The following is a 21,184-nucleotide window of genomic DNA, read 5'->3' as shown; positions in this document are numbered from 1 at the left end:
CCCTCTCACTAGTATCCATCTTGGCTGAGCGATGCGTGCGCCACCAGGAAAGACTCTGAATTAGAATGATTGGCCAAAGACCACCTGGAAGCTAATCCCATCACCATAAAACCCGAGACTGTGAGCCATGCAGCAGAGCAGTTCTCCTGGGTTCCCTTACCCTACTGCTCTCCACCTGGGTGCCCTTTCCCAATAAAATCTCTTGCTTTGTCAGCAGATGTGTCTCCTTGGACAATTCATTTCTGAGTGTTAGACAAGAGCCCAGTTTCGGGCCCTGGAAGGGGTCCGCCTTCCTGCAACATAGTCATGGCCTTTGCCCTTGAGACAGGAGAGAAAGAGGCAGGAAACAAATGCTGGATAAATGAAGATGGGGGTGCAGTTGCTGGGATTTGATAAAGACTGGAACCAGCTGAAACCAAGGTTGTTTTGAGAAGTCTGGTCATGGACCTTTAGTTCATTATATCTTTTTTGTAATACCAGAAATCACTCTTTGTCCATGACAGTTCTGAGATGGACCATCAAAGGCCAGAAAGTGGACAGTGGTCCAACTCCTGGGAAATACCCCCTCTTCCTGACATAGCAATATTCCTGGAAGTAGTTATATTCCTCCCATATGTTAGCATATTAAATTACTTAGCCCATGAAAACTACAACCTCATTCCCTGGTGCTGCTCTCACTTTCCGAGATAGTTCATATTTGGGCTTGTGGAGTGTGAATTTCTCCTAAAACACTTTCACTTTTCTTTGACTTGCTATTGAATTCTTTCCTGCACAAAGGTAAGGACCCTCACTTGGTGATCCATCCTAAAGGCTCCTGTGGGTCCAAGGATGTGACGTTTCCCTCTTTTGCAATACCCTTTTGGAGCCTCTTTCTGTCATCTTATATAGAGGGACAATTCCAGGAGTCCAAACTTAAAAGATTTAAGTATCAAAGAGAGAAGCAGAGTTCCAGTACCCTTTACACAGACCTAACTTTACTCAGGGTGGTGGACAACTGCAAAGACTTTCTCATTCCAGGGAGGCAGTGTCCCTCCATCCTCATTTCAGTTTTATTTATATTTAACACCAGAGCTCCATTATCTCATCATTTGGGCAAGAGCTCCAATATTTTGGCCACCGGATGTGAAAAGCCAACTCATTGGAAAAGACTCTAATTCTGGGAAAGATTGATGGCATGAGGAGAAGGAGCAAACTCATTGGAAAAGACTCTAATTCTGGGAAAGATTGATGGCATGAAGAGAAGGGGACAACAAAGGATGAGATACTTGGATGGCATCACCGACTCAATGGACATGAATTCGAGCAAACTCTTGGAGATAGTGAAGGACAGGGAAGTTCATGCTGTCACAAAGAGTTGAACGCTACTTAGCGACTGAACAACAGCAAGCCAATTCACAAGAAAGTCATTTGTAACGTATGTTATTTATGGTGAGAACTGCTCTGGTTCACAAATAGATTGGATATTTCACTCACGAAGACATTCAGACGTTCGAGAAATTACTCTATTAAGCTCAGCTGCACTTCAAATTAAAACAGAAAGGTCCAATTCTTTCTGGAGGCAACACAAGTCCTGGGGGCCTGGGCCACGTGATTCACCTCTGCATCCTTGGGTTCTGGAATACAGCCACACCTGTTCTTTGGCTGAGAGGAATGAAAACCTAAGAGCCCGGGAGCTCCGCCTTTCCTGCCACCACTGGGAAAGCTAGGAACCATAGAGATGTGGCTTCCTAGAGAGCCGAAGCTGGGAGGTGGTGTGAGCAACCGGATGTTGCGATACCCGCGGGTCAGCCATTATTCTGGGCTTCAGGTGCGTCCAGTTTTCGTGTCATCTCCTGGCGTCCCGGCGCCAAGGTGGTGGTCCCCAAGGCCGGAGCCGCCGCGGGAGACCCCGGTGAGCGGGGTGGGCTCGGGTCGGGTTGGCAAGCGCGGAGGGCGGCCCGGGTTGCGGCTTGAGCTCTCCCGGGCAGGTCAGCCCTCGCCGGCCCCTCTCTGCTCCTCTGCCTCAGGGCGGTCCCTCCACCGCTTGGTTGAGATGGACGCCTAGACTGCGGTTTGGGGAATATACTGAAGACAGCGCCTCTGTGTCTCTGTGTCTGTGGATTGGCTGTCGAGTCAATAGAATGTGCTGTCCCTTTGAGAAGAGCGACCTCAGTAGCCAGGGTCTCAGCTCAAGTCTTTCTGCTTTTTTCTCAGTCTTCTCTGAGGCTGATGCTGGAAACAGCTTGAGATTTCCCTGGAGCAGGGGCTCCCAGAATTCTTTTTTTTTTTTCCCCTTGAAGGATGGATTCCCATTTTTCCTTGTAATTTTATTGGCGTATACTTGGTTTTCAATTTTATGTTAGTTTTAGGTGTACAGCCAAGTGAGTCTGTTATACATATATGCACTCTTGATTCTTTTCCTGTTTAGGCCGTTACAGAGTATTGACTAGAGGTGCCTCTGCCATACAGTATGTCTTTAGTAGTTATTTTTTTTATATATAGTAGTGTGTATATGTCATTCCCAATCTTCCAATTTATCCCCACCACTCCAAGTCCCGTTTAAAATTTTGTAATGTAATGGTATTTAAGAAGCAAACTTTTAGGCCACGCATATCACCATTGCCTCAGAGAATGTATTTTCACATTAAGTACGTGAGTAAATGCTGTCTTTTGCAAGAAAGGTCATTATCAACCTGTGAGTGACTGTGTATCGTTATTGTTTTAATGAACTGTTATTTGGAAACCATTGCTTTAGAATAGTTGTTTGGGTTTCAGAAGTCTTTTCTTAGATGCAGTTATTTTGTACTTTTGGGGTTAGAATCCCTGAGATCAGAATTTGCTCCCATAACTGAACTAGTTGAGTGGCCTTGAGTGAATCGTTTAGCTCCTCCGAGACTTCTTTTGTTCTTTTTAACCTGTGCTTACAAATCTTTTGTGAGAAACAAGCATAATATATGCTTAAGGATTTCTTATTTGTATCTCTGCAAAGTAAGAGTAAATAAAATTCTGATAATTTACTGTAGAAAATTATTTAGAAGTCTCTTTCCCCCCCAAGTTTTATTTGTAAACCCTATTTTTTTTAGAACAGTTTTAGGTTCATAGGAAAATTAAGCAGAAAATACAGAAATTTCTCATGTGTTCCCTGACCCTACATTTGCATAGCCTCCTCCAGTATCAACATCCCCCACCACTGGAGGGATAGAGTGTGAGTTTGGGGTTAGCAGATGCAAACTAGTATTTATAGAATGGATAAACAACAAGGTTCTACTGTATAACTTAGGGAACTGTATGGTTCTACTGTATAACTTAGGGAACTGTATTCAATATCCTGTGATAAACCTTAATGGAAAAGAATATAAAAAATGTATATGTATAATTGAATCACTTTGCTGTACATCAGAAATTAACATGTATACCAATTGTAGGTCAATTAAAAAAAAATCCCTCATAGTTTTGCCTTTTCCAGAAGCCATGTAGTTGGAATTGTAAAGTATATTGGACTTTGAGATTAGCTTCTTTCACTGAGTAACATACATTTATGTTTCCTTTGTATCTTTTCATGGCTTGATAGCTTCTTTTTAACACTGGATAATAGTCTATTATCTGGATGTACCACAGTTTATCAGTTTACCCATTGAAGGATATCTTGGTTGATTCTTGGTGTTGACAGTTATGAATAAAGCTGCTAAAACATCCACGTGCAGGTTTTTGTGTAGGCATATGTCTTCAGTTCGTTTGGATGAATACTGAAGAGCACAATTGCTAGAATTTATGGTAAGAGTATGTTTAGTTTTGTAAGAAAGGGCCAAACTCTTCCATAGTGGCTGTACTATTTTGCATTCCTACCAATGAATGACAATTTCTGTTGTCCCACATCTTCACCAGCTTTTGGTGTTGCCAGTGTTCTAGACTTTGGCCATTCTAATAGGTATGTAATGATATTTCATCGTTTTAACTTGCATTTCCCTGATGACATATATGATGCAGAGCATATTTTCATGCAGTTATTTGAAATCTGTATATCTTCTTTGGCGAGGTGTTTGTTTAGGTCTTTAGTGGAAGCTACAAGTCCTCATCCCTGGACTGCCAGGGAATTCCCCTTTGGGTCATTAAAAAAAAAAAGATTTATTTATTTTTGACTGTGCTGGGTCTTTGTTGCTGTGCTCAGGCTTTCTCTAGTTCAGGCAAGTCAGAGCTACTCTTTGTTGTGGTATGCAGACTTCTCACTTTGGTTGCTTCGCTCGTTGTGGAGGAGGGGCTCTATGTGCGTGGCCTCTGTAGTTGTGGTGCAAGGGCTTAGTTGCTCCTCAGCATATGGTATCTTCCTGGACCAAGAATTGAACCTGTGTCCCCTGCATTGGCAGGTGGATTCTTAACCACTAAATCACCAGAGAAGCCCACATGGGCATATGTTAATTGAGTTGTTTGTTTTCTTAATTGTTGAGTTTTAAGAGTTATTTGTATGAAATATACAAAGGAAGGATATTAGGCTTTTATCAAGTATTTGTGTCTTTTGCAAGTATTTTCTTTCAGTGTACGGGTTGTCTTCTCATTCTTGACATTGCTTTTTCCAGAGCAGAATTTTTGAATTTTAATGAAGTCTACGTATTACTTCTTTCAAGGATCATGCCTTTTGAATGTATCTAAAAAGCTGTCACCATGCCCAAGGTCATTTAGGTTTTCTCCTAGGTTATCTTCCAGGACTTTTATAGTTCTGTATTTTATATTTAGGTCTCTGATCCATTTTGGGTTAATTTTTGTGAAATATGTAAAGTTTGTGTCTAGATTTATTTATTTATTTTTTTGCATGTGAACATCTGGTTGTACCAGCACCATTTGCCAAAAAGGCTATCTTTGTTTCATCGTATTATCTTAATTCTATCAAATATCAGTTGACTCAATTCATGTGGGTCTATTTCTGGACTTTTCATTCTGTTTCATTGATTTGTCTGCACTTTGCCAATACTGCACTGTCTTCATAACTGTAACTTTTTAGAAAGTCTTGATGTTAGGTAGTGTCAGTCCCTCAACTCTGGGTAGTATTGGGTAGTGTCAGTCCCTCAACTTCACAATACTGAGGGAGAAGTCCTTCAGTATTGTGTTAGTTATTCTGGGTCTGTAGCCTCTGCAAGTGAACTTTAGAATCAGTTTGTTGATATCTACAAAATAGCTTGGTGAGTTATTGAAGTTGCATTGGCTCTATAAAGTTGAGAAGAACTGGAATTTTGACAGTACTCTTTCTAGCTGTGAGCATGGGATATAAATAGTTTTTTTAAATTCTTTTCCATCACCACCAGATCAGTGACCAAAGAACTACTCAGTTTCTTTTTTCAAGTGTTCTATCCCTACTAATACTTTAGAACTTTATTTGCTTAGACTACAGGTTTCCCCTAATATCTGAAAATAGTGTTCTTATGAAACCTTCATAAGCTTAAGTGGTGTAAAGCAAAGGAGCAGTTCCCTTAGAACACGTCTTGCTAACAGATGTACAAAGTAAAACTGGTTAAAGCACAGATGCTCACAGACACAGGTTAAGTCCATGGCAGCTTGATGCTGAGATACTGAGTGTAGTTCCTATGGAACGGGCATGACAGTGCCACTCTGGCTACTTGAGGTACCTCTGGCTACCTCTTAGTAGCCTTTAGAATTTGCTTCTGTTTACTTACCTCTTCACTCTAGTTCTACAGCCTTACCTCAAAGTTTTCTTCCTTTCTCTGATTTGCACAGAACATTTCTAACAGAGCTATATGTGTTGTCACTCCCTTGCTTTAGAAATTACAGTTTCTTCCTGGAATGGCTTTCCTAATATTCCAGTGATCTTTTTTTCTTTAAAGCCCAACCCAAAATTACCTCCATGAATTTTTACTGTGCTTGTTTGTCCTCCTGTTAATTGTACTTGTACTTTGTATTGTGATTATATTTTATTTTGCTCTCCTCTGCTCTGTTATAAGCATGAACTTTAAGGATCCACATGTTAAATAAAATTAATGGGGCATTCAGATATGTCACTGATAGTGATGTAACTGTTACAGCCTTAAAAGTGTAAACTATTCCTACCTTTCTGCTAAACAGTTTCTTTTCTGGAGATTTTTCCTGAAGAAATAAGTAGAAATGTAACCAAAAATTCTTTAGCAAAGATGGTCATAGTAGCTTAATTTGTAATAGGAGAAAATTATAAATAATTAAATGTCCAACAGGATTACTTAAGTATGAATGGATTGATACACTCTTAAAAATAATGATTAAAGGATATTTGGTATTGGACTTCCATGGTGGTCCAGTTGTTAAGACTCTGGGCTTCCAATTCAGGGGGTGCAAGTTCAGTCCCTTGTTGCAGAACTCAGATCCCACATGCCTCGTGGCAAGAAAAAAAAAAAGGAATTTCATGTTTTTTATATCAGCAGTGGTCTGGATAACATGATTATTAATGTCCCTAGAGCCTTGGGCTAGGGCTTCTGTCAAAAGAGAAACTGCCCAGAATCTAGAACTCTGCATTCAGCAAGGTTTCGTCATTACTGGGGGGCTAATAGGGGTGCGGAAAATCTGATTGTGTCTCTAGGTTAACTTTAACAGTGATTTCTTTAGGTCTTACAGATGATGTTCTTCGAACTCTAAGGAAAAAGTCAAGCAAGGATTGAGGGACCCTGGAGAGGAACCTGTCTTAAATGGCAACAATGACAAGAGAAAATTGGGCCCACAATGCTCTGCGACAAGAGGGCCTTGTTAAAGGGAAGGATGATACCTGGAAGTGGGGAACCAGCTTCCAAGGGAGTAGCTCCACTGTTTGGGAGACCTCCCACCTGCACTTTAGACAGTTACGTTATCATGAGACATCTGGACCCCAGGAGGCACTGAGCCGGCTCCGGGAGCTCTGTCGCCGGTGGCTGAGGCCGGAAGCACGCACCAAGGCCCAGATCTTGGAGCTACTGGTGCTGGAGCAATTCCTGAGCATCCTGCCTGGAGAGATACGGACCTGGGTGCAGATCCATCGGCCCGGGAGTGGTGAGGAGGCCGTGGCCCTGGTAGAAGAGCTGCAGAAAGACCTTGATGGACCAACATTAAAAGTGAGAAAGGGAAAGTGGGGAGTAGACCCAGGACAGGCTGGGATAGAAAATGATTCTGTGATTTTCATTAACAGTAACACAGCAGCAACCCTTATGCTAATTAAAACAGGTTCATGAGCTCTTCAGATCATAGAATATCTGTCTGGAGAAATGGGTTTAGGGTTGGGATCTTTGTACCAATTCAAAATCAACACAGAGCATTGACTCTGCTTTATCTCCCTGGGTGATGCTTGCTAATTCTGAATTTTATTCAAGAATCTGAAGAGCATAATGTTCCTAAGAGCTCCTCTAAACAGAAGCAAGTATATTGTTTGTAAAGTCTGTTTGGGTTGGTGTTGTAAACCTGGAGTATGAAAAGTTGTGAAGAGCAAGAATGATGCTTTCTAGATCTGGAAAGACCACTCCATGTGTTCCCCCACTGGGGACTGTGTGAGACAAGAGAGTAGGTTGAGATATTTGCCTCTGATAAGATTTTATATCCTTGGCTATTAAATTGGGATCTTAACATGGTTTCTAGTATGTGTCAGATCTCTTTCTGTTGATCTGGAGCCCACTAGAAACATTTCTGTATGAAAAGTCTGAAATATAATTTGGGAGGGATATCAAGGATGGGCTTGTTTGTTTTAATCATGAAAATGAAGAATTTTAGAGCTGTGTTTTTCATTACTAATCACTAAGCCATTGTTCTCGTTCAAGGGATAAAAAAAGGAGGCAATAAAAGGTTCACCGCATTGCCTTTGTGAGACATCTAGTTAGCAGCAAAACCAGATGTCTACACTTCTAGTGTTCCTTCTATTGGAGCAGGAGGGGATGAGAAAAGTTGTGAATAAGTAGAACCCAGTGTTTTAGATTAAACCTGAAGCTGAAGACTTGTAGATTAAGTCTGAAGCTCTTAATTGCTTGTTACTTCCCATTCCCTCCTTAACCCACACCCAGGTCTGGCTTCTGTTTCTACCGTTCTGTTCAGTCTCCTCTGGGAAAGGTCACCAGTACCATGAATGGGGCTAGAGGGCAGCTCCATTGTTCTCAAGGCAAAGCTTTCCTGCTGTTTTGATGCTCCATATTTGAGGTGGGTCACTCTCATCTCACAGTTCTAGACTATATGGACAGAAAGAGGTCCATGGCGGTTAGGTGAGTTCATTTGCTGGAGGTACACGAAGAGTCAGCTTATTGCGTTCTGCTTGTTCCCAGGTTCCAGCCTTTGTCCAGGACCAGGACACTCTCCAGGAGGGTCTGAGTACTCCAGGAATAGCACTTCCTCATGCACCCACTGGCAGCCACATATCAGCTGAAATTCGCTCAAATTCTCTTACTGACCCAGTGGTGTTTGGCTTGCTCCAGGATCCTCAACATGGTAACTTACTCTGTGGGTCTGGCTTTGGACATCCTCAGGACTCTTGCTGGGTCTCACCTCCCTACTCCCAGATAGCTATTTCCTCTTCTGCCGTTCTATGAGTCCCTTAGGATACCAAACTCTTTTCTCCCTCATGTCATTGCTTGGGTCCCTCTGACCCTTTATCCATTCTTATTACTAATTTTTGCACTTTTCCAGCCCTGTACATGGGGGTCAGAAAAGATTTGTGTGTCATTTTATAGCCATTATTGCCTAGTTCTGGTAGTTGTGTGTCTTTCTGAACTCCTATTTTATAGAAGATAAACTTACTGGATTTGGACAAGAATGACAGTTACCTCATATGCAGCTTTTTCCTCCTTCTTCAGATTCTCCTGCCCCTGAAGCTTCTGCCCTTTCCCAGGAAGAGAACCCCAGAAACCAATTAATGGCTCTCATGCTCTTGACAGCCCAGCCCCAGGTAAGATTTGCTACCTCTTTTCTTCCTAAGGCCCTATCTGCACTACCTAATTGTGGCTCAAATGTACACTCGCTCATCCTAGTGCTTGGGTGTCCAGTTGGCTCCCATCTTTGAATCAAGGTCCCTGCTATTAAAGGGCAGAGTTCATGTGGGATCTCCTGTGTCTCTCTGATATCCCACCTCATACCCTCATAACATGTCTCGTCCCCAAAAGTGGAAGGAACCCTTCAGTAGAGGAGCTTCCTGGGCATGGATAATCTCACACATACCTGTCGTTTCAGGAATTGGTGATGTTTGAGGAGGTATCAGTATGCTTCACTTCAGAAGAATGGGCATGTTTGAGCCCAGTTCAGAGGGCCTTGTACTGGGATGTTATGCTGGAGAATTATGGAAATGTGACTTCCTTAGGTAAGGACCCTTTCTTCCCATAATTTGTACCTTTACTTCATCAGCTTTTGTTTATTTTCTTTTTACACCCCTATGACTCCCTGAAATGTAAGTGCAGATTCTTAACCACTGGACCACTAGGGAAGTCCCAGCTTTTGTGGAACTTTTTGCTATGCTAATTATGAACATAGCATAGCATACTTATTTTGAAAAATACTTGAAGGAAAAAATTTTTTAAACCAACTCTTTACAAACACCTACCCTCAAAATTTTGATATTTTACCTTTCTGGCTTTTCCTATGTATTGGAGAGGTTTTTTTTTTTTTACATTGTTTTGAGAGTGTGTGTCTGTGAATATGTACAGTTTTATAGCTTGCTTTCTTTGCATTTACCTCAACTCGTATTATCACATATTCTTTGCAAATATTATCTGTATTGGCTGGATAATTTGTGTCATAATTTAGTTAGCCACTTCTGTATTTTAGATAATTACTGTAATAATATTTTTTCTCTATGCCTAATGTTTCTTTTTATTTTTAATTTCTCATTATTTTTTAGAAGTAGAATCACTAGGCCTAAAATAATTATTTTAAGGCTCTTGCTTCCTACTGCCAAATTGCTTTCCATATTGATGTCAGTCCTCTCTGTTCTTACCAGCTGTACACAACAACCATTCCTTTGGCTCTGCCTTCATTGATGCTGAGTAGTCCCACTCTTTTAAATTGTTGTTAATATAATTTTTTTAAGTTATGATATATATTCTGAAGTGTATTTCTTTGATTAGTAACAAGAGTATTTTTTAAAAACCTGTTAGTCATTTATGTTTCTGACAAACATTAAACATGTACATGCTGCTCTGTAATGGCAACTATGGGAATGATGTGATTCTTCCCTTAAGTAGCATGATTTGGGAGATGAATACAGAAAAAATAAACAAGGCAGAGTGAAATAATTGGAATTAGAGTGGCATAAGTCTCTTGAGATGGAAATGGAGAAGACAAAGCAACCAGTACCATTTCTGGGAGTTAGAAAAGGCCATGAAGGAGGTAGCTTTGTATTTCATTGTCTGAGTATCATTCTTTACATTGGCAGCTTTATGATACTGAATTTTTATTCAAGAACATTATATATCATTGATTTGTTCATGCTGCCTTTGTCTGTTTCAGGCCTGTTTTAAAAGTACCTTCAGGTAGATCTTACATAATTCTGGTTACATTGACTCTTTGGAATAGGAATCTTTTCTGATATTTTAGTTTGCATACTTGAAAATATTTAATTTTTATGTGTTAATTTTGTACTTAGCAACCTTAGTAAATTTTTTTTATTCATAGTAATTTATACTGTATATTTTTACATTTATGAGGATATGTCTTTTAGTATCTCTAAGGATATGTCTTTTAGTAATGTCTGTTAGTATCTCAGCTGTGGTGTGATGGTCAAATATTTTGTAGATTTGATATTTGAATATATATTCCTAAACTGCTTTCTATCAGTGACCTACCAATTTATACATCCACACAAAGAGCCCAAGAGGGCCTGTTTCCCCTGTATGTGCTTGTGATTTGGTCACTTTTAAATCTTTGCTAGCTAGATGAACAATCCTATCCTTCGGGGTTTTTTTTTCCCCATGTCTTTGATTATTAGTATTATTATGTTTATTGTTATTTTATGTTTATTCATATCCTTTCTACATATTTCTTTTATTAGAACTGGTAACCCTTTGTCACATGTTGTACATTTTCCCATTTGTTTGCCTTTCTGTGCTTGTTATGAGTTTAAGTCTTAGAAAATCTTTCAAACAGCAATATTTTCCTTTATGGTGTCTTTCTCCATAAAATACTATTTTTTTTTTATTTTATTTTTTTTTTCTCTCTAATTTTATTTTATTTTTAAACTTTACATAATTGTATTAGTTTTGCCAAATATCAAAATGAATCCGCCACAGGTATACATGTGTTCCCCATCCCGAACCCTCCTCCCTCCTCCCTCCCCATACCATCCCTCTGGGCCATCCCAGTGCACCAGCCCCAAGCATCCAGCATCATGCATCGAACCTGGACTGGCAACTCGTTTCCTACATGATATTTTACATGTTTCATTGCCATTCTCCCAAATCTTCCCACCCTCTCCCTCTCCCACAGAGTCCATAAGACTGTTCTATACATCAGTGTCTCTTTTGCTGTCTCGTACACCGGGTTATTGTTACCATCTTTCTAAATAAAATACTATTTTTTAAATCACATGTATTTTATTCAGACATTTTCATTGTTTCATTTTTATATTTATGCAGAATGACCTAGGAATCCAATTTGTTTGCTATTTTTGTTTAATCCAAGTGATTTTCAGTAGTTCTAATGCGATTTACTATAGAACTATCTTTCTTTTTAGAAATTTTAAAACATGTTTGATGGGTTAATTAATTTTATGAAAAACACTCACCAGGGATCCATAGCTTATGCTGTAAGCCAAAATAAATTCCAGATGGGTCTAAATAAAGGTTAAACTTAAAAAATAATAAAATAGAATTCCTTATTTATTCTAGCTCTTTGAGGAAAAAGAAGTTTGAATCAACTTTAATAAGTAAGATATGCTCTAACTGCAGTGTTGTTTGGGATTTGGGCAAGCAGATACCAAAGTACTTATGTTCTTTGACCTAGTAGTTCTGATTTGAGGAGGATACCTTAAGGAAATGGTTCAGAAAGAGGGAAAATAAGTAATATGTCTAAAGACAGTCCCAGCAAAAAATTGACAATGATTAAAATTTGGGAACAACCAAATTTCCTCAGATAAAGTACTACATAGCCCATGGTGTTCTGACCTGGGAGTAGACTGTGACACTATCAGATTTGACAGTTTTATGTACTCAGTTTCTGTGCATTGATAAGCTGGTAGAAAAGCAGACTTCAAGCCTTCCCTGTTGGCTCTGTGGTAAAGGATCCATCTGCCAATGCAGGAGACGTGGGTTTGATCCCTGGTCTGGGGAGATCTCATATGCTGCAGAGCGACTAAGGTAGTGTGCCATCACTATTGAGCCTGTGCTCTGGAGCCTGGGAGCCACAACTACTGAAGCCCACATGCCCTAGAGCCCATGCTCTGCAACAAGAGAAGCCACCACAATGAGAAGCCCACACACTGCAAGTAGAGATTAGCCCCTGCTTGCTACAACTAGAGAAAAGCCCAAGCAGCAGTGAAGACCCAGCAAAGCCAGAAAAAGCAAACTCCCAGATAGCTTGCACATACTTCTTCAATATGTAAAAGAATTATAAATGTTCATTTAAGAGATTGGAATAGAATTTAAAGGCAGTTATTCAAGAAATATCAAGTATCTCACACATCAAGCTTAATCCCTGCCTTAAAGTACATTCCAGTTGAATTGACAGACTTTTACAAAAATAAATATAATACAATGTAACAAATGCTATATAATAAAAGTATGCATGAATGTGGGAGCAGATAAGAGCTTGGTATGATGAAAACTGGGAGAGTAGGAGGAGAGGTGGGTGGTTTAGAGAAAGATTTACAGAAGTAAGTGACTTTTTTGTGGGGAAGGGGCTATACCACTTGTGGGATCTTAGTTCCCCAACCAGAGGTTGAACCTGAGCCCCAGCAGTAAAAACACTGGACTGCCAATGAAATCCCAGATGATATTATATGATTTCTTAATTTTCTTTTTTTTTTTTATTGTTCAGGGCTATGGTACAGAAATATACTGCTTTTGTATATTAATATTTATCCTACAACCTTGCTGAACCTACTTAGTTAGGGTAGTTTTTTGGTTGCTTCTTTCAGTTCAGTTCAGTTTAGTCGCTCAGTCGTGTCCAACTCATTGCAACCCCATAGACTGTGTCATGCCAGGCCTCCCTGTCCATCACCAACTTCCGGAGTTTACCCAGACTCATGTCCATTGAGTCGGTGATGCCATCCAACCATCTCCTCTGTCATCCCCTTCTCCTCTAGCCTTCAATCTTTCCCAGCATCAGGGTCTTTTTAAATGAGTCAGTTCTTCACATCAGGTGGCCAGAGTATTGGAGTTTCAGCTTTAGCATCAGCCCTTCCAATGAACACTCAGGACTGATCTCCTTGAGGATGGACTGGTTGGATCTCTTTGCAGTCCAAGGGACTCTCAAAAGTCTTATCCAACACCACAGTTCAAAAGCATCAATTCTTTGGTGCTAAGCACAATGATGTATTACATTAATTGATTATCTGATGTTATACCCATATTTGCCTTCCTGTGATAAATCTCACTTGGTCATGGTGTAGAATTCTTTTTATGTGTTGCTGGAGTCAGCTAATATTTGGTGAGATTTTGTTTTGTTTTGTTTTGCTTTTATTTTACTTATTTGGCTGTGCTGGTTCCTCATTGCTGCATGGGCTCTTTTCTAGTTGTGGCGAGCAGGAACTACTCTCAGTTACAGTGCATGGGCTTATGGTGGTGGCTTCTCTTGTTGCCAAGCACAGGCTCTAAGGTATGCAGGCTTCAGCTGTTGTGGCTCCTGGACTCCAGAACACAGGATCAGTAGCTATGGCTTAGTTTTTCTGTGGCATGTGGTATCTTCCCAGACCGGGAATTGAACCCATATCTGTTGTATTGGCAGGCAGATTCTTTACTACTGAACCACCAGGAAACCCCTGTTGAGGATTCTTATGTCTCTATTCATAAAGATATGGTTGTTTTGTAGTTTTGTCTGTTTTTGTAATATCTTTGTCTGCTTTTAGTATGTAGGTGATACTGGCCTCATAGAATTAGTTGGGAAGTGTTTCCACCTTTTTTGTTTATTGGAAGAGTATGAAGAATTGGTGTTCATTCTTTTAATGTTTGGTAGTGTTCATCAGTAAAACAGTTTGGATCTGGGCTTTTCTTTGTTGGTAGTTTTTTGTTTACTGATTGTATTTCATTGCTTATTATGGAACTATTCAGATTTTCTGTGTCATCCCGAGTCAATTTTAGTACATTGTGTCTTTCTAGAAATTTGGTCATTTCATTTTTTTTTTTTTTTGACCATTCCATCTTAAGTTGTTCAGTTGGCACAGAATCATTCATAGTATTCCTTTAAACTTTTTTTTTCCTGTAAGATCAGTGGTAATTCCAATGGGGGTAACTTTTATACTTAGTTTTTAAGCCTGTAAGTTTGGGCAGGTAACAAATTGAGAAGAGGAAGAGCAAATTCAGAAAGAGAAAGGGGCATGGGCAGTGATCGGGAAGTAAGCAAAAACATGACATGTTTGGGCATCTGTACATAGTTTTCCATGCCTAGAGTCTATAGGCATACTGCTACTGCTGCTAAGTCACTTCAGTCATGTCCAACTCTGTGTGACCCCATAGACAGCAGCCCACCAGGCTTCCCCATCCCTGGGATTCTCCAGGCAAGAACACTGGAGTGGGTTGCTATTTCCTTCTCCAATGCATGAGAGTGAAAAGTGAAAGTGAAGCCGCTCAGTCGTATCTGACTCTTAGCGACCCCATGGACTGCAGCCTACCAGGCTCCTCCATCCATGGGATTTTCCAGGCAAGAGTACTGGAGTGGAGTGCCGTTGCCTTCTCCGAGAGTCTATAGGCATAAAGGGTACTAATAAGAAGTTAAGCCAGAAAAGTAACAGATAGTGGAGGATAGCGTCTCTTGGGCTGTTCTTGTCATTTGTGCATTATCCTATAGGCAATGAAGCATTGTTTGTTTTGAGCAGGTGAGTGATATGATCAAATATACGTATTGGAAAGATAATTAGCAATGGAATGGACATGGATTAGAGGATTGGGGTGGATTGGAGGTAGGGAAGCCTGTCTTTTTCTTGCCTGCTTAACCAAAGATTGCAGAAAATAATCAGCTCTGTCTATCATTCTGATATTTTTTTCCCAAGTCCCTTAAAGCTCATTAGGCCCACACATAGTCTGATTTCTATACTAAAATTTCATTTATCCAGCTAATTAGCTAGTGTATATATAAGTCCTTCATTCTTAACCATTTTCCATTTCTGTTTAACCACTTGCAACACTTCTATTTCTTAAAATGCTTCTATAAAGAAAGGAAAGAAAGAAAAGTTTCCTTAAAGAAAGAAAACTTTCCTTTCAACCAGCATTCTGCTTAAATTGTAAAACCAGTCCATTAACACTCCTTTCCTATGTATTTTCTCTCTATTTAGGTAGAAGAATATTGTTTTTATACTCAAATAGAAGATAATGTTATTATTATTTATATAATTTTATTTTATTAGATAATTTGGGGAACTAGTTCATAATTTTTCTCACATTTGGATGGTGAAAATGAGTTTCCAAAACATTTAAAATATACATCATTTCATATTTTAAAATATTTGAGAATATTAGAGTCATAAAGAGGTTAACTAGTTTAGCCTCATTATTTTATAGATGTTTTCATAGTTTTTAATGTCTCTATATTTTTTCTTTTCATTCAGTATTTTTTATATATAACTACATGATGGAGTCTAATGTAGACCTAGTTTTTTGTGAAATTAATTTAAAAATTTCATTTCTCAATTTTAAAAGAAGAATTCGAAGTGTTAAGTTGCTTTTTAATAGATTTTTTCCTGTAGATTAATTACTTTCAAGTAATTGAAAAATGTTGATGCACTTGACTCTTCAAAAGTTAAAGATGGCCTTCAGAGTTTTTAGGTATATTTTCTTTCTTTGAGAGTTTCCATCTTCTTAGCATGAAGAAGAAAAAAAAAGATAGTTCTTTATAAGCCCCATCCAGCTTCATGAGCTTATATGTGAACCACCTGTATTAAGATCTTCTCTAGTTCTTCTTACATCTGTTTATTCAACATCCTTTCTATGTTTCCATCTGCTCCCTGAAGGCAACAAGCTTAGAAGTATCTCAGAATGAATTCCGTGTTAATCCATTTATAACATTCTGTCAGTGTAGCATTCTGCTTTGTACTCCCATTTAATGAAAAGCTTTTCCTTTTTGTGTGCATGTAAAAGTATCCTTCTAGTTGTTTTAAAGTCTTTTGAAGATCTTGTTGCTGACAAGGATATGGTAATATTTGCATTTTTAATTTCTTTTACCAGAATGGGAGACCATGACTGAGAACGAGGAGGTGACATCCAAGTTGAACATATCTCAAAGAGCAGATTCTCAGAGAGGAATATCAAAAAGATTTCAAGGAGGTGTTCCATATCTTCTTGACTTTGAGGAAGAGTGTGAATGGCAAATTTTTTCAAGTCAGTGGAGAAATGAAGCAAGGGAAAGAGATACACTGAAGAAAGGTTCCCTATGTGAACGAGACAAGAAAAAAAGGACTCCACCAGAAAAACGAGGCCAAAAGTGGAAGGAATTTGAAGAAAGCTTGGCTTCAGATTCAGCTTTTTCTGAAAGTTTAATAGGTGCTGAAGGAAAGAAGCTGTATAAATGTGATATGTGTTATAAACATTTCAATAAAATCTCCCATCTTATAAATCATCGGAGGATCCACACTGGGGAGAAACCTCATAAATGTAAGGAGTGTGGAAAAGGCTTTATTCAGCGCTCAAGCCTTCTAATGCATTTACGAAACCATTCTGGCGAGAAACCTTATAAATGTAATGAATGTGGGAAAGCCTTCTCTCAGAGTGCTTACCTTCTAAACCATCAGAGAATCCACACTGGGGAGAAACCTTATAAATGTAAGGAGTGTGGAAAGGGCTTCTATAGGCACTCAGGCCTTATAATACATCTAAGACGCCATTCTGGGGAGAGACCTTATAAATGTAATGAGTGTGGCAAAGTTTTTTCTCAGAATGCTTACCTCATTGACCACCAGAGGCTCCACAAAGGAGAAGAACCTTATAAATGTAACAAGTGTCAGAAAGCTTTCATTCTGAAGAAGAGCCTCATTCTGCACCAGAGAATCCACTCTGGGGAAAAACCCTATAAATGTGATGAATGTGGAAAAACTTTTGCCCAGACCACTTACCTGGTTGACCATCAGCGGCTCCACAGTACAGAGAACCCATATAAATGTAAAGAATGTGGAAAAGTTTTCATTCGAAGCAAAAGCCTCCTCCTACACCAGAGAGTTCACACAGAAAAGAAGACTTTTGGTTGTAAAAAATGTGGGAAGATTTTCACTTCTAAGTCAAGTCTCATTGACCATAAGAGGATGCATAGCAGAGAGAAGCCTTATAAATGTACTGAATGTGGGAAAGCCTTCACTCAGAGCGCTTACCTTTTTGACCATCAGAGACTCCACAATGGGGAGAAGCCCTATGAATGTAATGAATGTGGGAAAGTTTTCATTCTGAAAAAGAGCCTCATTTTACATCAGAGGTTCCACACTGGAGAGAATCTCTATGAATGTAAAGACTGTGGCAAAGTCTTTGGTTCTAACAGAAACCTCATTGACCACGAGAGACTCCACAATGGGGAGAAGCCCTATGAATGTCGAGAGTGCGGGAAAACCTTCATTATGAGCAAAAGTTTCATGGTCCATCAGAAGCTCCATACACAAGAGAAGGCCTACAAATGTGAGGATTGTGGGAAGGCTTTCAGTTACAATTCAAGCCTGCTCGTACATCGGAGAATCCACACCGGGGAAAAGCCTTTTGAATGCAATGAATGTGGAAGAGCTTTCAGTTCTAACAGAAACCTCATTGAACATAAGAGAATCCACAGTGGTGAGAAACCATATGAGTGTAATGAGTGTGGCAAATGCTTCATTCTGAAGAAAAGCCTCATTGGACATCAGAGGATTCACACAAGGGAAAAATCGTACAAATGTAATGACTGTGGGAAAGTCTTCAGTTACCGCTCAAACCTGATAGCCCATCAGAGAATCCACACTGGTGAGAAGCCTTATGCATGTAATGAGTGTGGGAAGGGCTTTACTTACAATAGAAATCTTATTGAGCATCAAAGAATTCACAGTGGAGAAAAAACCTATGAATGTCATGTATGTAGAAAAGTGCTTACCTCTAGTAGAAATCTTATGGTGCATCAAAGAATCCATACTGGAGAAAAACCTTATAAATGTAGTGAGTGTGGAAAAGACTTTAGTCAGAACAAAAACCTTGTTGTACATCAGAGAATGCACACTGGGGAAAAACCATATGAATGTGAAAAGTGTAGAAAATCTTTTACTTCTAAGAGGAATTTAGTTGGCCACCAGAGAATCCACACAGGAGAGAAACCATATGGGTGTAATGACTGTAATAAAGTTTTTAGGCAAAGAAAAAACCTGACTGTACATCAGAAAATTCATACAGATGAAAAAAACTGTGAATGTGATGAGTCTGAAAAAGAATTCTCTCAGACTTCAAACCTTCATCTTCAACCAAAAATCCATTCTTTGGAGGATTTTCGGTCCTATTCTCTTGGGTCCAAATTCTCTTGGGTCCAAAATGCCAATGAGTCCAAGATCAAGATTCAGAAAATCTAGTATTGTGTAAAATGGAATACCATCCCTGCCTCTGTAAGTGACTGTTGGATAAATGGCAGCATAGGGTTTTTATAAGGAAAAAAAAGTCATGATTGACCCTTTTGTAGACAAGTGTGTTGCATGAGGCAGAAAGTTAATCTAGACTTTCAAGACTATGAAAACATAAGCCAAATTCTAGTTAAAAGATACTCTGTTCCAAATCATTTCTTATGAACCTATAAAAGGACCTTGAAGCACTTAAAGATTCTGAAGAAACTGAATTATGATTTATAAGATATAATGAAGATGTTGTAAATGATGGCAAAAATATCTTTGTATTAAAAAGTGTATGTTTTGAAAAGATACGTATATTTGGTACATCTTAAAGATAGTATCACTGTTAGAGAATGTCTATACAGACAGTGTGATTAAGACATACAAAACATGAAGTTGGGTGGGTAGGACTGCTCTTTGAGGACAATTTAAGTACACTGGATTTGGAATCTGAAAACCTAGGTTTGGATCCTGGCTCTTTCACTTACGAGCTCTGTGATGTTATTAAGTCAGTCTCTAAGTCTCAGTTTCTCTGTCAGTCAAATACTGGCATAACCCCTACTTCATAGAATTGTTTTGAGCATTTAGTAAAAGGATCATGTGACAGTACTTTATGAAATAATTTAATTGTCAATAAAATTGGATAAAAGAGATATGGTCAAAATCTGGAAAATGGCATAATGTAGTGTTTGTTCATCAAGTTAATATTAGGACTTCATGAACCTCAAAAGTTTAATTTTTATAGTAAGGAAGTATGGTGGATGGTTAACTTTGGAATTTAGTACTCTAAAAAAACTTTAAAAACAGCTTTTTAAATGTTTAAGGGAGATAATATATAATATACCTAGTTTGTTTTTATGGAAAAAAAATATTGGCTTACTAAATAATGTCTGGCCATTAATTTGATGCCAAGAAAAAAAAGTTTATTTTTTCAACCTTTGGATTTTAAACCTAGTGGATGTAGAGTGTCAAAATAGAAAGACAGTCCTATGTCACTTGCCTTGCTGACCGGGAAAAATCCTTAACCTCAACCTCAGAGCTGATTATCTCTGCTACTGTCATTCTCACTTCTAATCAATATTTCATTGGTAAACATACAAATGGCTTGTTACTCAAGAGACAACATTCTATCCCAGCACTCAACTTACCACATAAGTTTTTTTACACAGCCAAGCCCTTCAAATCTCTGATTATACCAATTCAGAATCCATCTCTGAGTGGTCAGGCCCATTTACTCCCACTGAACCAATCATTATTCATTCTGTACCCTTTTGTACATTTGTAAACTTAATTCTTGTATTCTTGGTTTGGTAATTTTATGTTGTAATTCTCAGAACGCCAGTTCTGTCACTGAAGTATAAATACCTTAATATTGGGATTTTGTTTTCTGATACTTAGCAGCATTGCAGTGGTGTGTTGATTATAGTAAGTGTTATGAATTCAACCCTGAAGTTCTTTGAGGGCTGGTTCCTTTTTAGACTGAAAGGACCAAGAGTGAAAACTGGAAGGGGCCTGAGTTAAAAGTCTGAAGGCCTTAAGAGTCAGATTCTGCCACTTTTCCTTGGACAAATGGTTTCATTTCTTGGAGCCTTGGTTTCTTCATTTGTTAAACAGAAGGAAGAATATCTACCTCCCTAAGTTTTTATGGGGTAATGAATATGAAGATGCTTTTTGTCCATACTGAAGAAAAATTACCCCCATTATGTAATAATCACAACTACTTTAACAATGAAGAGATCTGGCATTTACCTCTTAATCAGTTTAACAAAATGTAACATTGCTGAGACAACTCACATAATGTGCCTCCCTCCACATGTAATGCGATAAGCCAAAAGTATAACCTGAATTCATCAAGCTTCTTAGACCTGATTGCTAGTTTACAGGAAATACAGGAAGCAAAGGAACAAGATAAAAGACATCATAAGAAACAAGTTCAGAATGCGGCATATTGTCTAGGAAAACTGCATTGTTGGAATCCCCTGGCCGCCCAGTGGTGAGTCCTCTGCTCTCATTGCGGAGGGCGAACATTCAATCCTTAGTTCAGTTGGGGAACTAAGATCCTACAAGCTGGGCGGTGCAGCAAAAAAAAAAAAAAAAAAAAAAACCACCACTGCACTGGATTCTTCAAAGATGATGAAAAAGAGAAGGGAGTGATAATAATTGTTGATGCTGGGTGAGTATTGAGAGTTTATTGTACTACTTTTGTATATGTATGAAATTTTCCATAATGAAAGATACAACTAGTGGAGGGGAGGGGGGTTTAAAAGATACTAAAGAGCGAGGATGAAAAGGCATTACACACTGGGAGAAAATGTCTGCAAATCATATATCCAACACAGAATTTGTATCTAGGCTAGATAATTCTTAAAACTCAGCAATAATAAATAGATCCAATTAGAATATGGGCAAAGGACATGAACAGGTATTTTACCAAAGTATAAATTGGCAAGTGAAAAGATACTCAACATCATTAGCCACTAGGGAATTGCAAGATACAAATCTGTACAGCTATCAGAAGAGCTTTTAAATATTTTA

At 38.8% G+C, this 21,184-nt stretch overlaps 1 protein-coding gene across 2 annotated transcripts; it reads left to right on the top strand.

Annotated features, from left to right (window-relative positions):
• The first annotated feature begins 1,727 nt into the window (after positions 1-1,727).
• ZNF197 (zinc finger protein 197) lies at positions 1,728-20,741 on the top strand. Of its 2 annotated transcripts, none has more exons than XM_027522436.1 (6): positions 1,728-1,807; positions 6,565-7,043; positions 8,235-8,397; positions 8,763-8,854; positions 9,136-9,262; positions 16,272-20,741. In XM_027522436.1, exons 2-6 carry the CDS (start codon positions 6,645-6,647, stop codon positions 18,614-18,616), a joined length of 3,126 nt encoding a protein of 1,041 aa, XP_027378237.1. In that variant the 5' UTR covers positions 1,728-1,807; positions 6,565-6,644; the 3' UTR covers positions 18,617-20,741. The 2 variants fall into 2 exon arrangements, with proteins under 2 accessions (XP_027378237.1, XP_027378238.1); XM_027522437.1 differs by having other exon boundaries at positions 1,773-1,891.
• Positions 20,742-21,184: the final 443 nt, after the last annotated feature.

Source organism: Bos indicus x Bos taurus, chromosome 22 (genome assembly GCF_003369695.1).
Source record: "Bos indicus x Bos taurus breed Angus x Brahman F1 hybrid chromosome 22, Bos_hybrid_MaternalHap_v2.0, whole genome shotgun sequence".
NCBI lineage: Eukaryota > Metazoa > Chordata > Mammalia > Artiodactyla > Bovidae > Bos > Bos indicus x Bos taurus.
This window is presented reverse-complemented; position numbering and strand designations above follow the sequence as displayed.

Coding starts and splice junctions, on each gene's coding strand:
- ZNF197 (XM_027522436.1), top strand. CDS start 6,645: ATGGCAACAATGACAAGAGAAAATTGGGCCCACAATGCTCTGCGACAA. Junction 8,398..8,762: donor GCTCCAGGATCCTCAACATG/GTAACTTACTCT, acceptor CTCCTTCTTCAG/ATTCTCCTGCCCCTGAAGCT. Junction 8,855..9,135: donor TCTTGACAGCCCAGCCCCAG/GTAAGATTTGCT, acceptor CTGTCGTTTCAG/GAATTGGTGATGTTTGAGGA.